Source organism: Cannabis sativa, chromosome 1, assembly GCF_029168945.1.
Source record: "Cannabis sativa cultivar Pink pepper isolate KNU-18-1 chromosome 1, ASM2916894v1, whole genome shotgun sequence".
NCBI lineage: Eukaryota > Viridiplantae > Streptophyta > Magnoliopsida > Rosales > Cannabaceae > Cannabis > Cannabis sativa.
In genome coordinates this window covers 49806972-49828756 of record NC_083601.1, presented here as the reverse complement: position 1 = coordinate 49828756, position 21785 = coordinate 49806972, and the positions used below count along the sequence as shown (strand labels likewise).

At 34.9% G+C, this 21785-nt stretch overlaps 3 protein-coding genes across 3 annotated transcripts; 2 read left to right on the top strand and 1 right to left on the bottom strand.

Moving 5' to 3' along the window:
* Positions 1 to 4966: 4966 nt before the first annotated feature.
* On the top strand, positions 4967 to 9748 carry LOC115705209 (E3 ubiquitin-protein ligase WAV3). The gene is made up of 2 exons (XM_030632473.2): positions 4967 to 5790; positions 7244 to 9748. Exons 1-2 carry the CDS (start codon positions 5563 to 5565, stop codon positions 9242 to 9244), a joined length of 2229 nt encoding a protein of 742 aa, XP_030488333.1. The 5' UTR covers positions 4967 to 5562; the 3' UTR covers positions 9245 to 9748.
* A 2282-nt stretch (positions 9749 to 12030) lies between these two features.
* LOC115705154 (large ribosomal RNA subunit accumulation protein YCED homolog 1, chloroplastic) lies at positions 12031 to 14113 on the bottom strand. Its single transcript, XM_030632394.2, has 3 exons — positions 13997 to 14113; positions 12903 to 13595; positions 12031 to 12471 (listed from the first exon to the last, which is right to left on the bottom strand). Exons 2-3 carry the CDS (start codon positions 13445 to 13447, stop codon positions 12051 to 12053), a joined length of 966 nt encoding a protein of 321 aa, XP_030488254.2. The 5' UTR covers positions 13448 to 13595; positions 13997 to 14113; the 3' UTR covers positions 12031 to 12050.
* Positions 14114 to 14253: 140 nt separating this feature from the next.
* LOC115705153 (dolichyl-diphosphooligosaccharide--protein glycosyltransferase subunit 1B) lies at positions 14254 to 18433 on the top strand. Its single transcript, XM_030632393.2, has 8 exons — positions 14254 to 14431; positions 14590 to 14634; positions 14922 to 15553; positions 16532 to 16679; positions 17029 to 17208; positions 17315 to 17383; positions 17668 to 17757; positions 18139 to 18433. The coding sequence occupies exons 1-8, from the start codon at positions 14300 to 14302 to the stop codon at positions 18259 to 18261; spliced, it is 1419 nt and encodes a 472-aa protein (XP_030488253.2). The 5' UTR covers positions 14254 to 14299; the 3' UTR covers positions 18262 to 18433.
* The last annotated feature ends 3352 nt before the right edge of the window (positions 18434 to 21785 follow it).

Below are 21785 nucleotides of genomic sequence, written 5' to 3'. Positions count from 1 at the left end.
ACCAAGAAACAGGCAATGAGCTGTTCGAAAGGCCAGTTTATGGTTCTGGTATGGCTTGAGTAAGGAAAAACAAGAGGAACCAAAAGTCTTAGGAAAATTGTAATCATATTTTGGATGAAATGGTACCTCAAAAAGGATTTATGAATTGCAAAACTGGGGTTGGATGTCGATTAATGGTATATGCAGCTGTGGTGAAAGCATCCCACGAGTGTGTTAATGGCATTTGTGCCAGTGCCAGAAAAGAAAGGCCCATATCGACAACATGTCGATGTTTTCTTTCAGCTCTACCTTGTTGCTGATGAGTATGGGGACAAGGGGTGTCTAAAATTGATGCCTAAAGGTTCAAGGATAGATTGCAATGGCCTCTATTCACCCCCCCAATTAGATTGCACAACCTTAATTTTAGTATTAAATTGCAGTTCAACATAAGACTTAAACTGTTTAAAAATTATAGGGACTTCAGACTTTGTTTTCATAGGATATATCCAAGTAAATTTGGAGAAATCATTAATAAAACTGACATAGTATTTGAAACTTTCCATTGAACTATAAAATGATGGCCCCCATACATCTGTATGCACTAACTGAAAATAGAAAGTAGTTTTGGGAACATAACTACTGAAATACATATTATGTAGTTTGCCATATTGGCATGCTTGACAAAAAGGAAGTGAATTATATTTAGTTATAGAATGTAGACTGCTAAGAACATTTTTAACTATCCTTGGAGAAGCATGGCCCAACCTATGATGCCAAACTTGAGCTTCAGAGAGTATTGCACCAGTATTATCTTTAATGCAACTATAAGCAGCAGGGGTAGAGAGTGGCCTCTTATTGAATTGAGTGGGGTTGACATTTGTTTAAGGGAGATCCAAGTGATATATGCCATGCTTAAGATGACCCTGCAGAAGTACTTGGCCCGAAGTCTTGTCCTTGACCATACGTGCATGAGAATCAAAATGTAAGGTAATATTATTATCTATTGTAAGTTTAGAAATGCTTAACAGATTTTTTGTGATAGTAGGGGCAAGTAACACATCATTGAGAATTAATTTTTTGTTTGGATGAAAAGTAGAGAATTCAGATTGGCTATATGAGAAATTGAAAGTCTAGAGCCATTACCAACAGTTATTTTGGCTTTGCCTTTGTAGTCATGGGTTGTGTTGAGATTCTGAGCACCTGAAGTCATGTGGTGTGTGGCTCCGCTATCCACATACCAGCCATTGTCCTTAGTTGGGGTATTGGAATCAGAAATCAGTGCTTGTGGATTGTGGCCTTCAGGCTGAGAGGTGGTGGAGCTGGTTTGTGAGTCAATGTCATATCAATGATAACATTTGTATGCAAGATGACCAATCTTGCCACAAATTTGGAAAACAGGACGAGAACCACATCCATGGCCATTAGATGCACCACGACCATTCGATTGAGAGCCTCTATTTCGCATGTTACTACGGCCCTGTGATTGTCCCCTACCACAATTGTTATTTCCATTGGAGCTAGAGGCATTCTTGTTGAATTGAGCATAATTTGCTTGCACATTGTCGAGATTTTGTGAATTAGTTTGCTCAATCCTCATTTCTTGGTTCTGCAACATATATTGAATTTCTTGCAGGGTAAGAGCATCAGCTCTGGCAGTCAATAGAATAACCACCGTTTCATACTCGTGACCAACTCCTCCAAGAATGTACATCACGAATTCTTGATCTAAAAGTTTGTGGCCAGCACCAGCAAGAGAATCAACAAGATTCTTCATCTTCAAGATGTACTCGTCAATACTCAGGGAGCCTTTCTTCGTGTTTTGAATAGAGAGATGAAGTTGCAGTTGTCTGGCTTTGGATTGAGTGGCAAAGAGGCTTGCAAAGACCGTCCAAATATCAGCAGCAGATTCACAATGAAGAACATGTCCAAGCATTGCCTCTGAGAGGGAATTCATAAGCCAACTCATTAGAAGAGCGTCACAACGAATCCAATGATTAAAACCAGGGTTCATCGTGTTTGTACCTGCAAGCAGTGGTTCTGGCCGTGGAGTACTGCCTCGAAGAATTCCTTCAAGGCCATGAGCACAAACTAAAGGAATGATTAATGACCGCCAGTAGGAGTAATTATGTCGATCCAAACTGATATTCAATGGAAGCAGGGGTTTAGAACTTGAAACTGTGGAGCAGCAGCCTATGGTTCGATCGGAGCTTGTGGTGGACGAGGGGGGAGCGTTGTTGCGAAGATCGTCAGGATCAGCCATAGGTATGATACCATGTAAAAGTTGAGAAAGAAAGAAAAAAGTGAAGAAATAGAGTGAATGGGAGAAAAAGCTCAATGAAGAAGATGAGCTGCAATTGTATTATATAGTGTTCGCTGTTACATTAGACAATCAAAAAAACGTAAAGAATTGAGTAACAAACATTTGTAACAGAAAAATAACATATACCTTAACCGCTAACTAACTCTAACACTAATAAATTAAAATTTAAAATTTTACAAATTTATATGTACTAAATTTAACAATATATTATATAGATTGTATATGTATTATAGGTAAATATATAACACATATATATATTATATACAATTATTCACTTATAATTTACACTATTATAAACTATACACATAATTATATAAATCAATATATTAATCATTAAATATTTAAAGAAAAAAAATATGACTAATGAAACTAAAAAACCGACCTGTTAATTTTTGCACCGATTTCAATTAGTATTCTGACAGTTTCAATGCCCATTATTGTTTCAGCCAGTAGTTCCAAGTCTCACCCAAAACTTAAACCATGGAATTTTTTTTACAAAAACGAAAAAAAAGAAACAAAAATGACAAATGATAAAAATATGGTAAAAGAAACATTATCTGACAGTCGCGTAATGATCGGACAATGGTAGAATGGCGGTGCACGATGGTGGAATGGTAGTTTTGTGAGTTTTATAAGAGAAATGGGTGGAGGGGGCGGAAGAAAAATGAGCGGATGAGAAAAAATGGCAACTAAAAAAATTGTTTTTTGAGTTATGGGGTGGGTTTATATAAAAAACATTAATTGAGAATCCGTCGATAATAATAAAACGATAAGAATTCTCTAATAATACCGGCATAACCCGCCTCTAATAATCTATCGGTATTGCTATTTTCAAAATTTGGGCAGTAAAACTCCCGCCCTCATTAATAGAGGTGGATTTTCCATTGGTATTACTTTTTTTTTTCTGCCGGTATTAATATTTTTTTTTTTAAAAAAAATTATTAATTATTACCCATCAGTCAGTAATACCCCAATTAATACCGGCAGAAAACCTCCGCGAGTATTATTTCTGCCGGTATCACAAAAATTTGTTGTAGTTAGTAAGTTGGATTTATAACATGTCATCAATGACAAAAAAAAAAAGTAAAAGGAAAATATTATTGCTATGAGGTATATTATTAACTATATTATACCCATAAGCATGTTAGGACCATGAGTTAGGGGTGTTCATCAAACCGCCCAAGTCGTTCAAACCGCCCGCACCGCACTACACCGCAAAAAAATGCGGTTTGAAATTCTTTGTGGTGCGGTCGCAGTTTGAATTTTTTCTAAACCGCGCGGTGCGGTTCGGTTTGCAGTTTTGAATTGTTAATATGCGGTTCAAACCGCACCGCACTGCATATTATAAAAATACCAATTTTTATATTTATTTAGGTCCAATATGTGAATATTCAACTTAAAGTCTACTATTCTTTCAAAAAAAAAAAAAACTTAAAGTCTACTAATTATTGTATTGTTGACACTTAATTTTTTTTTTCATATTTATTTTCAAGTCTTATAGTATTTAGATAAGTTTTGCTCAAAGTTTGTTGTATTTGTGATAATTTAATTATTTAGTGATAGTCCAAACCGCATAAACCACAAAAACCGCACTGCACCGCACTATTTTTTGCGGTGCGGTTTTTGCGAGTTTTTAATTTCGCGGTGCGGGTGCGGTTCGAGAAATTTGAAAAACCACATGTGCGGGTTGGTTTGAAAAAATAGTCAAAAATCGCACCATCCGCACAGCGAACACCCCTACCTATGAGTGACATTTCTCAAAGAAGAATTAATGAAATATTACTGTTATAATTTGCAATGCAATCTACAATTATAATTTCTTAGCAACAACATTATTTTTCCTTACCAATAAATAGCAAAACAATTTTCATTTATAATTAATATGATCACATTAAAGAAAAAGACAATAATTGATCACGAGAAATATAAGTTTGGAGAATATATAGTCCACACTTTACATTTGAATTTCATAATATGAACAATGGTTCCATCTTCTTTTGCATGCATGAGGATTATATATCAATATATGGCAGTCAAAAGCTGCAAATTGCAGTGTTGCATTGCAAATGGCCAAATTAATCAACATACATGATTTTAGCCTCTTCGGAAATTACTATTTCATCTTCAAAAACTCAAATTTAACCTACCAATATTTTTTTTATGAGAAATGCTAAAGGGCACTAGTGGTGCCTAGCACCCTTCTATGTGTCAATATTGCTATTGATTCAACTAAATATCGGATCTTATATAATTTAATATAATAGCTTTTAGGTAGTATCGCTAACCAATCGCAACGCGACATATCGAGAAGGTACTAAGCTTATAACAATGCTCTTTTTTTATATATTATATTATTTTACTTAATAACTTCTTACTTGTTACTGTTAATTATTATTTACATGAAAATCTGTAAAAGACAAAATAGGATGCTGTTTTAAGTTTAATCCCAAAAATCAATGAGAAGTGATAAAATCAAATAAGATAAATAATGATACAAGGCAAACAACAACAACAGTCTCTTTTTAGTGAAAATTTATTAAAAGTCCAAGGGTAAAAATGGAAGATAAACATGAGAGAGGGATGAAAAGTAAAGAAAACAGCTAACTTTTCCATCATTGCATTCAATTTCAACCAAAACGTGCTTTTTATATTAATGTCCATTTTTTTTAACCAATTTATCAGAAAACAAAGCTTACCCGAAATCCAAAACAACAAAAGGTCAAAATCCTCAAATACTCAACAAACAAACAGCAAATAACTCTCTCTTTCTTTCTCTCTGTACACTAGTCCAAGCTCTCTCTAATTTCCATGGCGGCCAAGAAGACCATTAACAACAACAACAACAACCAAAACAAGAACGACATGAAGAAGATGTTGAATATAATTCTCAACCCTCATTTATGACTTAGTCCCTTTTGTCGTTTTTATCAACTGTTCGACTCTTTCTCTCTCCCATAACTCTTCTCCATTAAACCTCTCTCCCCCTCCCTCTTGGTTTTCGTGCTCCACTAAACTTTTATTAAAGTCGTCCCATCTTTTTCTCTCTCTCTCTCTCTCTCTCTCTCTCTCTCTCATTCCAATAACTCTCTCAGCTAGACAAAGTGGGGGAAAAAACCCAAGCAAAAAGCAGCTAAATTTAAGCAATTTGAGATCTGGGTTTTGTGAATTTTTGCCTTTTTTCTTGTGATTTTATTGAAGAAAGCATTGTTTTGGCTTCTGGGTTTTGGTTCTTCTGTTGGGTTTTTGATAAACAAAACAAAAGAATGGGAAGCAAATGGAGGAAAGCAAAGTTGGCTCTGGGAATGAATCTCTGTTTATATGTTCCAAGAACATTAGAGGACTCCCCTCCTTCCCTTGACACCTCCGATAGATTGTCCGACGCGGCTCTACTTTCGCCGGCCAACTGGGCCGTCAGCTCCTCCAGGCCCGCCACTCCAGCAACTTCTTCTCACAGCTTGAAGCTCTCTAAAAGTGCCAGTAAATCGTCTAAGGTTTGTTCTTTGCCTCCATATATTATCTTTCACTAACTTATACTGTCGTTTTTTTCTTCAATGATTCTAGAAAATCTAGTTCTAGATTTTTTTTTTCTTTTGGCCAGTGATATACTAATGATTATCTTTTGTAACTATTTTTCTTTCTTTTGGGTGTTTATAGCACCAGATATTTATTTAGATGTCTTAATAACTGAAGCAGATTTTTATTTCTGGTATTATTTTTTGTTTTCGATTGTTTGGCATATTTGGATACAAGGAGGTGAAAGTGACACTTTTTCTTGGAATTAAAAATGGGGGGTTTTAGTTTTACCACAATTAGGAACTTTGATTAGAAGTTAGAGATAATCTATTATCGTTTTAACAACAAATCCAGGGTTGTGATTTTTGAGATTATTTCAAAACAAATGACTAGGACAAATCAAATGGCTTTTAATTTCTACAAATATTATTTGATCTGCATCAATGTTTACACTAATTAATAACTGTGATTCCTTTGTTAATAATATATTTATATGAAAAGGATTCATAAGATTTTGTTTCTCAGTGTGTGTAATATAATGAAGTCAATATTTTATAGCAGATATCATCAAAGTTGTTCTTTTAATGTATTTTTCCCTACCTACCCTACCCATGTCATAGTAGCATTTAAATGCAAGTCCCTTTCAAGACCCTTGTTTGGCTAAGCAGTAAAATATAACTAGTAGTTTTACTCTTTTCCTTTTCCTTTTTCTCCCTTTTGAGAGGGAAAACAAAGGTGAAATTGGTCATTTGCTGTCCTCATCTGATGAGTCTGTTGATATCATCATCTACAAGTGTTCTGCCATTGAATTTCATCAAACAAGTAAAAGAGAAGAAAGAGAAAGCAATGTCATAAAGAAACAACTTATTACTGATGGTTTTACTTTTCTCCATTTGTATCATTGTATGTTGTCTTGGTAACCTTTTCAACCTTATTATATTAATTTTGTGAATTATTATTTCTGGTCAATGATAACGTCTCACAAGTGAACACGTATGATACGTTTATTTCTTTTAATCTTAATCGTTTCCTATTATTCTCTTTATTTGTAGGGTGCCAAAACATTGACTTTTTTTTTTTTCCTTCAAGATTAATAGCTAAGATCGAAAACTCTTTTGAATATTTGTCGGTATAGATAATTGTACTTTCTGGCCTACCCAATAGAAAAAAAATCATCTTTACTAATAACAATGTGTGGCACAACTTCAAAGACCTAAGAAAATAAAATTTACTCTTTTCTTCTTTCTAGTTTCATGTTCACTTTGATGGTCCCCCCCTCCTATGTTGATTGAGTTAAGCAACAAGTTTCAATACTTATGTATCTCTTTTTCAATCTTTGACCTTTGTTTGATATATTTATAGAAATGAAAGTAGAATGTATATACCATGGATGCTGATTTTTTTTTTTTTTTAATTTGTGCCATTTTTCAGCAAACATGTTCTATATGCTTAACCAAGATGAAGCAAGGAGGAGGACATGCCATTTTCACTGCTGAATGCTCTCATTCTTTCCATTTCCACTGCATAACCTCTAATGTCAAACATGGCAACCAGATTTGCCCTGTGTGCAGGGCTAAATGGAAAGAGATTCCTCTACAGGGTCCTCCAACTCTTGATCATCCTCCACCGGGGAGACCAACGGCGATCACTCCGGTTGGTTGGCCGCCTCAAAGTGATGCTGTTATGACTGTTGTTCGCCGCATACCTTCTCCTCGAAGGGACTTAAACCGCCGACATATTATTCCTCTGTATCAGGCTCCTGAGCCGGGGATATTCGACGATGACGAATCCTTAGAAGAGAGTAATAGCCAGCCTGCAATGTCAAACAGAAGCCCTTGCAATAATAATGAAGATGGTACAACAGAGAACGTTCCCTCCAGGACAATAGAGATCAAAACATACCCAGAAGTTTCATCTGCTCCACGGTCAAATTCTTTCGAGGATTTCACTGTTCTGGTTCATCTTAAAGCTTGTGCAACGACCAAAAGGCATAACCACACCAGAAACCAGAGCAGCTGCCTTCATCAACAGCAACAGCTTTCTCATTCTCCCCGAGCTCCAGTCGATCTTGTCACGGTGCTCGACATAAGTGGAAGTATGGCGGGCACCAAGCTTGCATTGCTCAAAAGGGCAATGGGGTTTGTAATTCAGAATCTCGGCTCCAACGACAGACTTTCAGTTATAGCCTTTTCCTCAACGGCCCGCCGCCTATTCCCGCTTCGGCGAATGACTGACGTAGGGCGACAGCAGGCCCTGCAAGCCGTTAACTCATTGGTCGCCAATGGAGGGACCAACATTGCGGAAGGTTTGAGAAAGGGTGCTAAGGTAATGGAAGAGCGGAGAGGGAAGAATCCTGTGGCGAGTATCATATTGTTGTCTGATGGGCAAGACACTTACACTGTAAATGGCTCTGGAACGAACCAGACCCAACCCAACTACCGGTTGCTCCTCCCTGTATCAATCCATGGCGGTGGTGACAATGCAGGGTTCCAGATTCCGGTCCACGCATTTGGGTTTGGTGCAGACCACGACGCCTCGTCCATGCACTCGATATCAGAGATCTCCGGTGGGACTTTCTCGTTCATAGAGACTGAGGCCGTGATCCAGGACGCTTTCGCTCAGTGCATAGGCGGGCTTTTGAGTGTTGTGGCGCAGGAATTGCAGGTAGTAGTGCAGTGTTTGAATCCAATGGTTCGGGTCGGGTCGGTTAAAACGGGAAGTTACCCGAGCCGAGTTGGGGTCGATGGACGAACCGGGTTCGTTGACGTAGGCGACTTATACGCCGACGAAGAGAGGGACTTTCTGGTCTCTGTTCACGTCCCGGCTGAGCATTCCGGCGATATAACATCGTTGTTGAAAGTGAATTGTGCTTTCAAAGATCCTATCACTAAAGAAATTGCGACAATGGAGAGTGAGGAAGTGAGGATTGAGAGGCCTGAGGTGGTAGCCGAGGAAGGAGCCGCCGCCGTGGTGATATCGATAGAGGTAGACAGACAACGGAACAGGTTGCGAGCCGCGGAAGCAATGGCTCAGGCTCGAGCTGTGGCCGAACGAGGGGAGTTAACCGGCGCGGTTTCGATACTAGAGAGCTGCAGAAAATTACTAGCGGAAACCATATCGGCTAAATCTCGAGACCGGCTGTGCGTGGCGCTTGACGCCGAGCTTAAGGAAATGCAAGAGAGAATGGCGAGCCGACACGTGTACGAGGCGTCTGGTAGGGCTTATATTCTGTCGGGGATGAGCTCTCACTCGTGGCAGCGAGCGACGGCGAGGGGTGACTCGACTGATGGGTCTAGCCTTGTTCAGGCTTATCAGACGCCGTCCATGGTAGAAATGCTTACAAGGTCTCAAGCCATGTTGCTAGGTAGTCCTTCGGCTCAGAGGCTTGTTCAGCCATTATGGTCCATTGGATCACAACCCAAACCAAGGTAGTCCGTTCGTATGAGGGTGGGGGCCACATCTTTTAAGTCTTTTTCAATAGCTCTTTCTTGGTGCAATTTTTTTTTTTTTTTTTTAATTGAAGTTTTTGAAATTTGGGGTTTTGTTAAGAGGAGAGAGAGAAAAGATGAAGGAGATGTTTTTGGGAAAGGTTTATTGGGGATTTCATTTTGCTCATGCCTTGTAATGTGTAAATGAATAAGGAGTGAGAAAATGGTGAAATATATTATATGTTGGGGGGAGGAAAACAAAAGAGAGGCACACTAAGTAGGGTTCTTATTAAGTTTAAGTTTTTTTTTGGGGGGGTTATTTTTATTTTTAATTTTTTTTTGGGTTTTAATTAATTGTGTTGGGGGTGGTGTACATAGAGATATGGATATTTTTCTCTCTGGGAAAATGGGTATAAAGTTTGGCATTTTGTGAAAGATGGTTGGGTTGGACAGTCTCATCACCTGAATATGTATAATCTACCTGCTCGCAATTCTTTTTTCTTTGGCAGAATTTGCAAGTTGAGTTCATTTTTACTCTCCATATCTCTTTCAGTTCTTTTAATTATTAATAAGTATGCCGCAAAAGTGATATTGTAGACAAATTAAAGGTGTTGAGTACTTATCAATTTTAGACTCAAAGAACTACCAACTGTTCACCACTGCAATTAATATATCCCACATAAATGTAATTACATTGGACAATTTGTCCGATCCAAAAGAAAGTGCCAAACATCTCATTGGGATGAGAAATTTCAGTCCCACTCGCCATCCAACTAAAAATGCCATTTATGAATAAGGGTATTGTTATGGAGCACTTTGTTTACAATACAATATTCATAAGATAATCAGAATCAATATTCATAATATTGTTTACTAATTTTTTTGAAAATAGAATAGTTGTGATTTATCTTGTTCATTTTATTAGAAAATGTAATCGGAATATTTAAATGGATTAAATTGCTCTTTTGAATTAAACTATATAGTTACTGTGTAAGACATATTTTAAAAGATAAAATTATCATTATATATTTAATTTTAAAAATAAAATAAAAATAATTAAAATATATTACCTTAATGTCATTCTTTACAAAATTGGTAGGGGAAGTTCTTCCTTTCTTTTCTCCCTTATCTATTTAAGTTCTCAATTTCTTAATTTTAATAATGTAAGTAAACAAATGTAAGAAAATGATTGCCTTACTATTGATTCTCATTACTTATTAGTATACAAATGTAAAAGTACTTAATACTTGACGTATCATGATTAATTAGTTATATTTTTTAAAAATTAATATTTATCGATATGATATCGAAGATGGTGTTAGTTACCACATCTTTTAACAATTTTCTATCAATAATTAAGGATAATACACAATTATTATTATTTTGAAAAGCAAAATTAAAGAAAAGTATTTGTAAAGAGAAAAAGATGCGGAAAAAGGAGAACACAATGACAGTAATTGTAGATACCATACTAAAAGACCATTACTTTATAGACAGACTAGATTGATTTTTCAAGCCATGTTTCATACTTTAGTCTGCATCGGAACTTTAAGGATTCATTCATGAGAAACTCTGGTAAACAAACCCATTGACTAAAACAAATATTCTAAATGGTAATTACTAATGGCTAAATCAGGATCTAATCCAGAACATTGTTTTCAAAACTTCAACACCAAAACGTTGTCGTATACAAGCCCAAATCCGAATAGGTAACATCATTTCAAGCCTATTGACCAGATATTGATGTATACATAATTTATTATTTTCACATTGCATCATCAAAAAAAAAAAAAATACTACCATAATGAAATTAAACTTAGGATAGATAAAGTCTAAACACTTATTATTATGCATACACTACCCTAATTTTCTTTAAATAATACACTATAATTTTTATTTTTATTTTTATTGTACACTATTATAACTATCTATTTATCTGAATACGTCTGCTCACATTTACACAAACATATCTTAAAAATATACAAGATATCTAACAAAAACTTACAACATTGAGAATTTTTTCCTATGAGACGATCACATATCTCATCCAGATGTCAATTAAGTTTGTAGATAAAATTAAAAAAAACTCTCAAATTAAATATTTTTTGATAAAAAAAAGTATCAACCCAACATTTCCATTCAGATACATAAAATAAATCAATTTCTTGCCAAAGATTTTAAAGAACACCCTATTCCATAATATTGCGGTAAGAAAGTTTTGATGATAGTCGCTAAGCCGAGATTTTGAGCTCAAAGACTTGAAAAGAATTCTCCAAATCCAAGAAAGGCTCGTGGACAATATTCCACACTTCTTGAACAGTGGAAAGAAATAAATAAGTTTGTCGATATCAACTTCCATGGAATTGATAATCCATGCCATAATGAGATTATTTGAAATAAAATGGATCAAAGGCAGGAGAAAGCAGTAGAACCATTCAAGTAAATCTTCCATGGCAATTAGTTGAAAAAGCTCTTCAAAGGGAAACAAAATAAATAGTTGAGCAAATGGAGAACCCCCAATGGATATTCTTTTTCCTATGAAGTAAATTTTCAACTAAAAGTTGTTTATTGTCATCTAATATATTCAATTCAATTAGACACGAGCTATTGGAATCATCCAAATCTAGTCCAATTTGAATTCAATCGAATTTGGTTAGCAATTTTTTTCTTTTGGGTTTCAAGAGTATGAGCTAAGTTTCACTTAAAAAAAATGCTACAATCGGAAATGAAAATACCATACTGACATTTAAATAGAAATATGAATTTCAACAACAGCTTTAAGATATTAAATTTGATGTAATTAGGAAAATTCATTTATTTGATTGCATTTGCTTCTTCAAATTTCCAAGAGGTCCAAAAGAATTAGTTTTCACCTCTTCTTTGCTACAAATACATTTACTAGTGTTCAAATTCATACCACAATTGAAACACATGCCTTTGCAATTTGGATCACAAACAGAACTGATGGTAATCTCCAGGTGCAGCAGGTCTCTGATGTGTTTCGATATATCTATTTCCTTTTCTTTAGGGGGAAAATAGAGCCGATCCTCAAAATCAATGGAAGCTTCATCATCTTCTTCCTCACCATCCTCACCATTTCCAGTAAAAACTTTGCTCTTGTTTTCTCCAAAAATCATACTCATGTCAATGGTCTCAGGTTCTTCAACAGGTTCCTCAGTTAATAGCAAGGAGAAATCGGAGAAGATGCTTTCTGCAGCTGCCTCACCACACCTTCAACAGAAAAACAAATGACATTCAAAATCCTTATGAAATAAACTAAACATAAAGAACAGCATATTTTATGCATATGATCAATGCATACAAGTTCTCACCAATAACAAAATAGCTCATAAACATCCTGAAACCTTACCAATTCAACACTGTACTTCTTCCTGATGTTATAAATGCTAGTTGACTCTAACAAAAAGATACAACTAAAAACCTAAATGAATGATAAGATTTACAATTTACAAAATTCAGAAGTTCAGTTATACAGTGTAAAGTTGAGAATCAAATAAGTAAATTCATAGCAAAGATAGAAACAATTTTGCTGCCCAGAGAGAACATATAGCAACATTTCAACATATAGCACATATACCTGGATGAATGACCATCATTATAACAGTTAAGCTAATTATCTATTGAGTTGAATGATTATCTACCTACTGCATCCAAGAGTGAAGACGGTTTTTATGATCCCGTCAAGCCTCAACTTTCGCTTCTTCCTTGTTATATCAACAGAGATGTGAACTGGTGTTCCAAAAGGATAATCCTTTACAGCTTTTGTCACCCGCAACCCCATTACAGAAGCTCTTGATTTTGATACCTCGGTCGAAAGCTTCCCTAACCCAAGTCTCTCAAGGGTGGTGCAGTATTCCACGTGTGTTATTGAAGAGTTTCTCTTGTAAATAACTGCTCCTTCCCATGGTGAGCCAGTGTCTTCAATGTCTTCTTTTTCTTCATCTTCATAATCGAAAGATATGATATCTTCTCCATTGGACTGATAATTACATCTTAAAGCACTAAGAGGTTTCTCTCTGAAAATTGTATGTACATTTTCAATAATACAAAATGGATGCTTCCCGTGAAAAAGAGTAAAACAAGGAGATAAACAAGTAGTTTGATTGGCCTTTAGATGAAAAACCTTACATTGGTTAAAACAAGTAGAGGGAATCATGGATGTTGATGAAGGGATTACAAAAGACATTATTTATCTATTTTTTTTCTTTGTAATTAGCTAATAAATTTAATTCAATTCAAAGCATGGAACTAAAAACAAAGAAAAGCAAAAATTACAAGAGGCCAGTTCAATACGTCCTCAACTTGATTTATGAGCCCAAACGAAACAGCCTAATCTGCAAGAAAGTAGTTGATAAAAAGCTAAATCAACGATTATAGAAATGCATTGAAATTCAACACTGCATATACACAATCAAAAAACGAATTAAAAATACGATATATACTTTCCACAGTATTTAATGCTTTGTAAGTCAAAATTTCACAAACGTCTTAGAGAGAATCATAATACTGTTTGTTAATTATGTCTTTGTTTTCGCAATGGTCTCTAAATGAATATTCATTAACAGACTGGTCAGCAAGTAAGTATTTTCAAGTGAGAAATTGAAGTGAATGAAAAATTGTAAGCTGCACATTTCGACAAACAACTTTTGGGCATGTTCAGGTGCCTCTATACTTCAGAAATTAAGTGAATGAGCAAGAAAAGAAGAATGGAAGGAGAGGCAAGATAAGGACTTACCTTGAATTTTCTCGTCCATGGATGGGACCTTCAAATGTGAACAAAGAAGATGATGATGAAGAAGAAGAACTCGGATAAGGAGAGCTCCAAATTTTGTTCTACAAAAATGGAGTGGGCCTCGGCCCATAGTATTCGAAAATGGGCTCACAAAAAAGCCCAACCCAATGGACATTCGCAGAAGGCCCAAAAAGAGCCCAGAAGATGAAAGCTAAGCTTTCATATGGGGAACGAAGAAAAGTGTGAAGTTTGTTAAGGCAAACCTTCTGTTGGTTGGTTTGGAGAGAACTCGAAAAGGAAGAAGCCATGGCAGCTGAGCTCAGACTTGGAGGAGCAGCCCTAGTACTAGCCCTACTATTTTCGATCTCATCTCATTTCTCACTTCTCAACGCTTCCTCCTCCCCTCAGGACATTCAGATCGTCAACGCCGAGCGCAGAGTGAGCCTTCATCCTCGCTCAATTTCGCTTTCCAAACGCTTTTAATTCATTCAAAACCGATATATAATCAGATCAATTTGTAATGGAGTTGTTTATCTCGATGTGTATCATTATTCTTATACCTACTGTCTCTGATTTTTACTGATCAATGCTTGCAGATTGACTTGACTTCTCACATTATTAAAGTCTTCTTAACACTGAAGGTATGGGAAAATCAATAAATCTATCTGATTTTAATTAAGTTTTGCTAACTTGATAGCGAATTTATTGCAATGTGTTTTAAAATTGGAATATTTCTGGGGGTTTGATATTCTGATTACGTACTATTATTCATCATGGTTATGGGCGTTTAGATTTAGGGTCGGTTAATTTCAGTTCTGTAAATTTGATCAAATGATAAGATTTTTTTTTCCTTTTGGGGTAATGAGGAAGTGATTTGTTGGTATATTCATAATAATAATCAATTGAACAAATGGTGTTTCTCAATTAGATTGAAAATACTGGGACATCTCCTGTGTCTGAAGTACTCCTTGCATTTCCACCCACCGAGGTTGATCATGTCGCACTGGTTAAAGCAGCAGTCACTGCTGGAAAAAAGAAGAAGAAGACTTATCACCCCCTCGATGTGAAACCTTCTGAACAATCCAATGCACCAAATGGAGCCAAATTTTTCAGTATATCCTTGCTCAAACCATTAGGCAAAGGTGAAATGGCAACACTAGAAGTGCTTTATGAATTGACCCATTCTCTTGAACCTTTCCCGTTGGAGATAAGCCAATCGGAATCTCAGTTGGTGTACTTCCGTGATAGTGCATTATTGTTGTCACCGTACTACATTAAGCAACAGACAACTTTTATTAGGACTCCAAGTACTAAGGTGGAATCTTTCACCAAATTGGAGTCTACTAATCGTGTTGGTACAGAACTAAAGTATGGGCCATACAGTGATCGTGCCCCCTATTCGTTTTCACCCATCATTGTTCATTTTGAGAATAACAATCCATTTGCTGTTGTTGAGGAGCTTGTACGTGAAGTGGAGATATCTCACTGGGGCAGCCTTCAGATCACAGAGAATTATAAGCTGGTTCATGCTGGTGCTCGACACAAAGGTGTCTTTTCAAGGTGTGTTTATTTTCTTATGATATTGCGCTAATCTATTATAAAATATTGTTAGAGAGTCCACATTGATAATATGTGGGAACTTAAAATCATATGTAGGATACATGAATTACTCTACTCGTTCCGGCACGATTCTTAACATAGGGATGAGAGTCAAACAAAATCCTAACAAGTATCCTATCCAAATCCTAAAAGGAAAACCAAAAGAGCTATCTCACATTGATAATGTGGGGGAATTTAAAATCATATACAAGATACATTTAAATGTTTGATATGTTCTTCTAATTTTGGCCACACAATGATGTAAGATAAATGTTTTTGCATGGACATAGTTTATATGATATATGTTTACTCCCAGTTTGTTCGGGCTTTTCATTTGGGTAGCAACATGAGTAACAGACTGGTTAGCAAAGGCAATTTGATTTCTACTTGCTTGTTGTATCTACAAATCTTAGAGGTTTGTTGTGCTGACTGCTGATAAGTTAGTGTAGAAGGATGAGCTTCTTTGATTTTGAGATATGAACCCTATAGTCTTTGGTGGATTAGTAACTCATTGAATTATCAAACTCTATACCTCATTGGAGTAATTGGACATGACTACCGAAGTTCCTAGTCACGTGAAAGAAAAAAATTAGAGCATAGATGCGGTATTAAAACTTATTCTGTAGGAGTAATTATACAGTAATGGCTGAACCATTGAAAAGTCAGAATTTTCCATTTCTGAGTAATATTTTATTTCTAGTATTCTTTGTTTTACAATTTTTCTGCACACCCTGTTAGGCGTGGTTTTATGCTTTTGTGCTCCTATAAAATTATAGAGCTGTAAAGAGAACAACCACTAAAGGAGAAGAATTGTTGTTTTCAGATATTAGCAAACAAGGCCTCAACAGTCAACAGGGCGGCTACATTTTGTTTTGTTCTTAACATCAAAATTCCATTTGTGATCTTAAGCTCTTAATCTCTGATGCTTTCGTTTGGCAGGGTTGAATATCAATCAAGGCCAGCTCAGAGTGGCGTCTCTTCATTTAAAAGGATTTTGGCAAGGCTACCACCTAGGGTTCATTCAGTATACTACCGAGATAACATAGGGAACATCTCATCATCACGCCTACGCACAGATTATCAGAAAGTACGTTCTTGAGTTATTTCTTTTATCTTAAATTGCGTTGACAATAATCACATCAAGTATCATTTAAGTTTAAATTTGTGCTGTTAAGTTCAAGTTCTCATGTTTAAATTTGAGTAAAGCAAGTTATTTCTGCCTTATTCTCATTATCTTTACCTATTTCTCCTGAAACTGCAGAAGGTTTTTAGTAATTATTGTACCATCCATGTGGGAAGTTTTTTCTTGATCATATTATTTTCTTGAAAATGGTTGACATATAAGTCTAAGACTCTGTAAAATGATATCTTTAAATTAATGCTTGTCAGTTAGTATTTTGTTTGACTGTGTCCCTTCTGGTATCTGCACGTTGCAGTCAGAACTTGAAATTGAACCAAGGTATCCTTTGTTTGGTGGTTGGAAAGCTACTTTTGTCATAGGCTATGTGCTACCACTGCAAGACTTCCTTTTTGAATCATCTGATGGGAGGAGATACCTGAACTTCACTTTTGGTTGTCCTCTTATTGACACAGTTGTAGACAAGTTGACCATCAAGGTGATATATATCCATCCTAAATTGCTCTAATTCTTTTTATTTTCTTGGTTCACTCTTACAATCTGAAGCACTGGAAATATAAGTTTGGGGATTTGCTGTGTTTTAGGTTGTGCTGCCAGAGGGATCAAAAGACTCGTCTGTTGTTACTCCTTTTCCAGTAGAGCAGCAGTTGGAGGTAATTGCTTAATTTATACTTGCTAATCATATTTTGCCTGTCCTAACAATGCTGTTCGTATCATATCCACGACATTGACATCTGGGTTTCTTCGTGCTATTCATTTTGACTACCGTGCATACGTAAATTATCCAATTTCAGAGAATTCTCCTTTTCTTTTGGTTTAGACAAAAAATTACTCTATTTAAAAATTAACTATAAATTGATTATGTGCATATAACAGTAGTTGAAGTTGAATTTTGACATTACTGCGATTTTATATATTTATACGTATATCTCTGCAGACTAAATATACATATCTTGATGTGGTTGGAAGGACCGTCGTAGTTCTTGAAAAGAAAAATGTGGTCCCCGAGCACAACTCTCCTTTCCAGGTGATCACCTGTCTTTTGCATATTTGGAAATTTTCTCTCTTTTCTTTGTAAATCATTTCAGTCACCTCAAGTGCTCTCTAATTAGGAGATTCTGAATCTACAGTTTTAGCCTACTCTGGAGAAATATGAGTTTCTTCTGATCGTGTTAGAAATATTGTTCTTGCTATATATATTGAATATGGACATAAAGTTCTGGTTTTGATCGTTCCACATACATTGGTGATACCTATATTTTAATTGACATATCAAAATAAAAATTAACCCCCAATTCATTCTTGGCCTTCAAATTTTTTTCCCCCCTCAAAAAAGTCATTTCTTGAAAGCTTCAATTATAATTTTTCAGTTGTTAATGTTTTCTTCTCAATCTACTTTCTTTGGCAGGTTTACTACAACTTCAAGCCCATTTTCATGCTTGCGGAACCGTTAATGCTGGTGGTAGCATTCTTTTTGTTCTTCGTAGCTAGCACAGCTTACATGCACATAGATCTTTCCCTAAGCAAGTGAGGAGCATTTTCATAAATCTCTAGACTAATTACATTAGAAATGCCGTGATATTCGTTGTAATTTATAGCTCAAATGGTTGTAATCACTTTCAACTTGGTTGATATGAGTATGAACCAGAAGAGTCGGAGAACATTTTTAAGTTGCAGCGAATAGGATTACTGAATTTTGAAAACTTGTTCCTGATTATTTTTGAACTTGCCCTTAGAAATTTTGTAGCCTATATGCTTTTTTCGTCTATCCAAGTTGGAGTTGAGCACTACACACGTTGCATTAGTTACAATTAACTTCACAAACTGATTTTTTAGTCTGAATTTTACTTCTATTTTGCTTTTTACACTTCTCAGTTAAGTATCAAGGTGAAGGATTGACATGTACGGAATCATACATGTGCCAGATTTTGATTGGCCTACACAATATTAAATATTTAAATATTATAAAAAAATAATTAATAAAAGTAAAAATATAAAAAATATTACAAAAATAATAAAACAAATAATTTTTTTCCATTTTTTTTCTTTTACTTTTCTTCGAACATTATTCTGTTCTTCTTCTTGTTCCTTCCTCATTCTTCTCTTTATGCGTGTTCTCCATTCTCAAAACAACATCACACCATAATTAATAACTAAACTCTAAATTTCACCAACACCACTATCATTATTTTTTCAATGTTAGAAAAAAATATTAAGGAATGTGGGAAAATTACAACTAAATGTGCAAAATTAAATCAACTAAATTTTAAACGATCAAACAATTAACAATGACAAAATTAACAAATTACAAACAATAATCGGAGGAAAAATAGGGAGAAACAGATTATGAATAACAAGAAACTAATTAAAGCAGTAAAACGATAAAAACTACACCAAGATATATACTTGTTCAAGTCCGATAGATCGATATGATCTATGACTCTACTCTAGTTCTGTAACACCACCAAATCCTCTTTATTGATGGAGCAAGAATATGTACAATATAGTCGAGATTGATTCTCTGATGAGTTCTCTCAAAGTGTTTCAACTCTCACACTTTTATCCAAGAATCTTCTTCATCAATAGAAAATTCTTCTTACAAAACCCAAACCCAATCTCTCTCTTTTCTCTGTATCTCTCAATATTCTCTCTCTCTCTCTCTCTCTCTCTCTCTCTCTCTCTCTCTCTCTCTCTCTCTCTCTCTCTCTCTCTCTCTCTCTCTCTCTCTCTCTCAACTCAATCTGATTATTGTTCTGACATGATAAGTGTTGGTGGTATTTGATGCGTGTAGTATGCCGTATCAAATTTACTACTTTTTTCCAATACTTTCAGTTATTTCAGTATAAAAGCAAGTACGGGTCGAACACACGAGGACTATGATTACTTTATTATTCATTATCAAACAGAAATTAAAAGGGGGGTTGAGTTGTAATTAAATAGCATAAAAAGAAATAAATGCAAAACAAAGTTGAGACTACAATATGAGAAACTAGTTAAAGGTTATTCACCGCCCTCAACAATCATTCCTAATTCCTATTAATGAATGTAATTTCAGGTTCCAATCAAATTATTAATCCTGTAATTAAAGCTGAAGCATTCAATTATCCCAATCTCCCTATTGTATGTAATCAAGGCGAAACGCTCAATAATTAACTCTTTTACCTAAGCAGTAAATTCACGAAGCATGCAATTCATTTAGCTTAAATAAAACTTTGAGATCTATGGAAATAGACTAATTTAGGCAACAAATCAATGAAGCATATAATTCATTTAACTTAGGTTCTATTCTTCATCACAATTAAAATTGTAATTTGTCACAAACACTTAGAATCCTAGACTATTAGGCAACAAATCAATGAAGCATATAATTCATTTAACTTAGGTTCTATTCTTCATCACAATTAAAATTGTAATTTGTCACAAACACTTAGAATCCTAGACTATAAGGCAACAAATCAATGAAGCATATAATTCATTTAACTTAGGTTCTATTCTTCATCACAATTAAAATTGTAATTTGTCACAAACACTTAGAATCCTAGACTATTAGGTGAATAGTAATCCTAAGATAACAATAGATTAAAGTAAAACCTAATTTAGTGGCAATCTAAACAAGATTAAAACAATAATCATAACATTGACATAAAAGAATAAAAGCAATTTGATATATTCTAGAAATTAACATTCAATAATGAAATTAAAAATTCATGTCTCGGGTTTTAAAATAACCCTTAACTAGAAGGAAATTATTCGGAACTAGACATTATAACGAAAATCATAATATTTAGTAAGAGTTTAAGGAGAAGAAAAGAACTAGAATGAAGAACACTTCGAAGCTGCAATTTCCGTCTTTTCCTTACTCTCTCTTTAAGTTTCTATCTCTATTTTGTAGCTTTAGAATTAATAAATTTGTAGCATAAGAGGTCTTATTTATAGTACTAGAAAATATATCACTAAAAGAAAAGATAACTCATCTTTTTTTAAAACAAAAAAAGATAAAAAAAATCGCATGCAGAAATCGTCTCCTCGCCGCGGCCACAAAGATTCTCGCCGCTGCGATAGGGTCCTCGTCGCAGCGAGCCATCTTGTGGCCACGGCAATAGGGCCTGACCTATATCTTTTATTTTTTTTCATCTCGCTTCCATCCTCGCTGCAGCGACAACCCATGGGTTTTTTGCACTTCATGGATTTCTGAAACTCTAGAAAAATGTTATTTCGGCGCGTCAATCCATCTGCCACATTCCCTAGCATAAAAAATCAAGTCCATCACATAAAAATTAATTTTCTTCTAAAACCTGAGTTATTTCAAAAATCATGAAAAATACTCAAATTACTAAGTAACAACATCTTCTAACTATGAAGGAATGATCAATTTTAGAGCTTAAAAGGCTCTTATCAAATTCCCCCACACTTAGATTTTGCTAGTCCCTTATCAAACACTAACTAAACTAAACACAAGTAAATGACTCAGCAAGAAAAGAAACATCAAACAATGGTTTTGTCGACTGTAAATTTAGTCTCAAAAATTGGTCAAATAGATAATACTATAAAGATTTTTAAATCCATACTCTTTAAAATTTCAACATAGGATAACAACTTTCAAGCTCAATTCTTTGCTTTTTTGTGTGCTTAATTAAATCATCTCATTACTAATATCCAAATCAACTCATGCATGCAACCATCAATACTCAACTCTTAATACATATGTATTTCAACGAAATTCCATTCCATAGGCTTAGTTATCAAACTCATTCTCCACTAATGAAATCATACATAATTTAAAGATCAATAGGACTTTATAGGCTCATAATGCTTGGCTAAGGTGTAAGGTGGGCAAGAAGGTTATTTTTAGGCTCAAATCACACCATAGAATATGCATATATCTTCTTCTCCAAGTATTTCCATTTGTATTCCTCACTTATTCCCTTGAATAATTCAATCTTTCATTCTTTTCTTTTCAACTTAAACTTACCAATTCTCCCACACTTATATTGTTGCAAGTATCATTTATTTTTTATTGATATTTTTTTATTATCATTATTTTTAGCATATATA

Excerpts from the sequence above, each read along its gene's own strand:
- LOC115705209 (XM_030632473.2), top strand. The coding sequence starts at position 5,563 with ATGGGAAGCAAATGGAGGAAAGCAAAGTTGGCTCTGGGAATGAATCTC. Across the intron at positions 5,791-7,243 it reads GTGCCAGTAAATCGTCTAAG|CAAACATGTTCTATATGCTT; the intron begins GTTTGTTCTTTG and ends GCCATTTTTCAG.
- LOC115705154 (XM_030632394.2), bottom strand. The coding sequence starts at position 13,447 with ATGTCTTTTGTAATCCCTTCATCAACATCCATGATTCCCTCTACTTGT. Across the intron at positions 12,472-12,902 it reads TTCACTCTTGGATGCAGTAG|GTGTGGTGAGGCAGCTGCAG; the intron begins GTAGATAATCAT and ends TTTCTGTTGAAG.
- LOC115705153 (XM_030632393.2), top strand. The coding sequence starts at position 14,300 with ATGGCAGCTGAGCTCAGACTTGGAGGAGCAGCCCTAGTACTAGCCCTA. Across the intron at positions 14,635-14,921 it reads AAGTCTTCTTAACACTGAAG|ATTGAAAATACTGGGACATC; the intron begins GTATGGGAAAAT and ends TTTCTCAATTAG. Across the intron at positions 16,680-17,028 it reads TACGCACAGATTATCAGAAA|TCAGAACTTGAAATTGAACC; the intron begins GTACGTTCTTGA and ends TGCACGTTGCAG.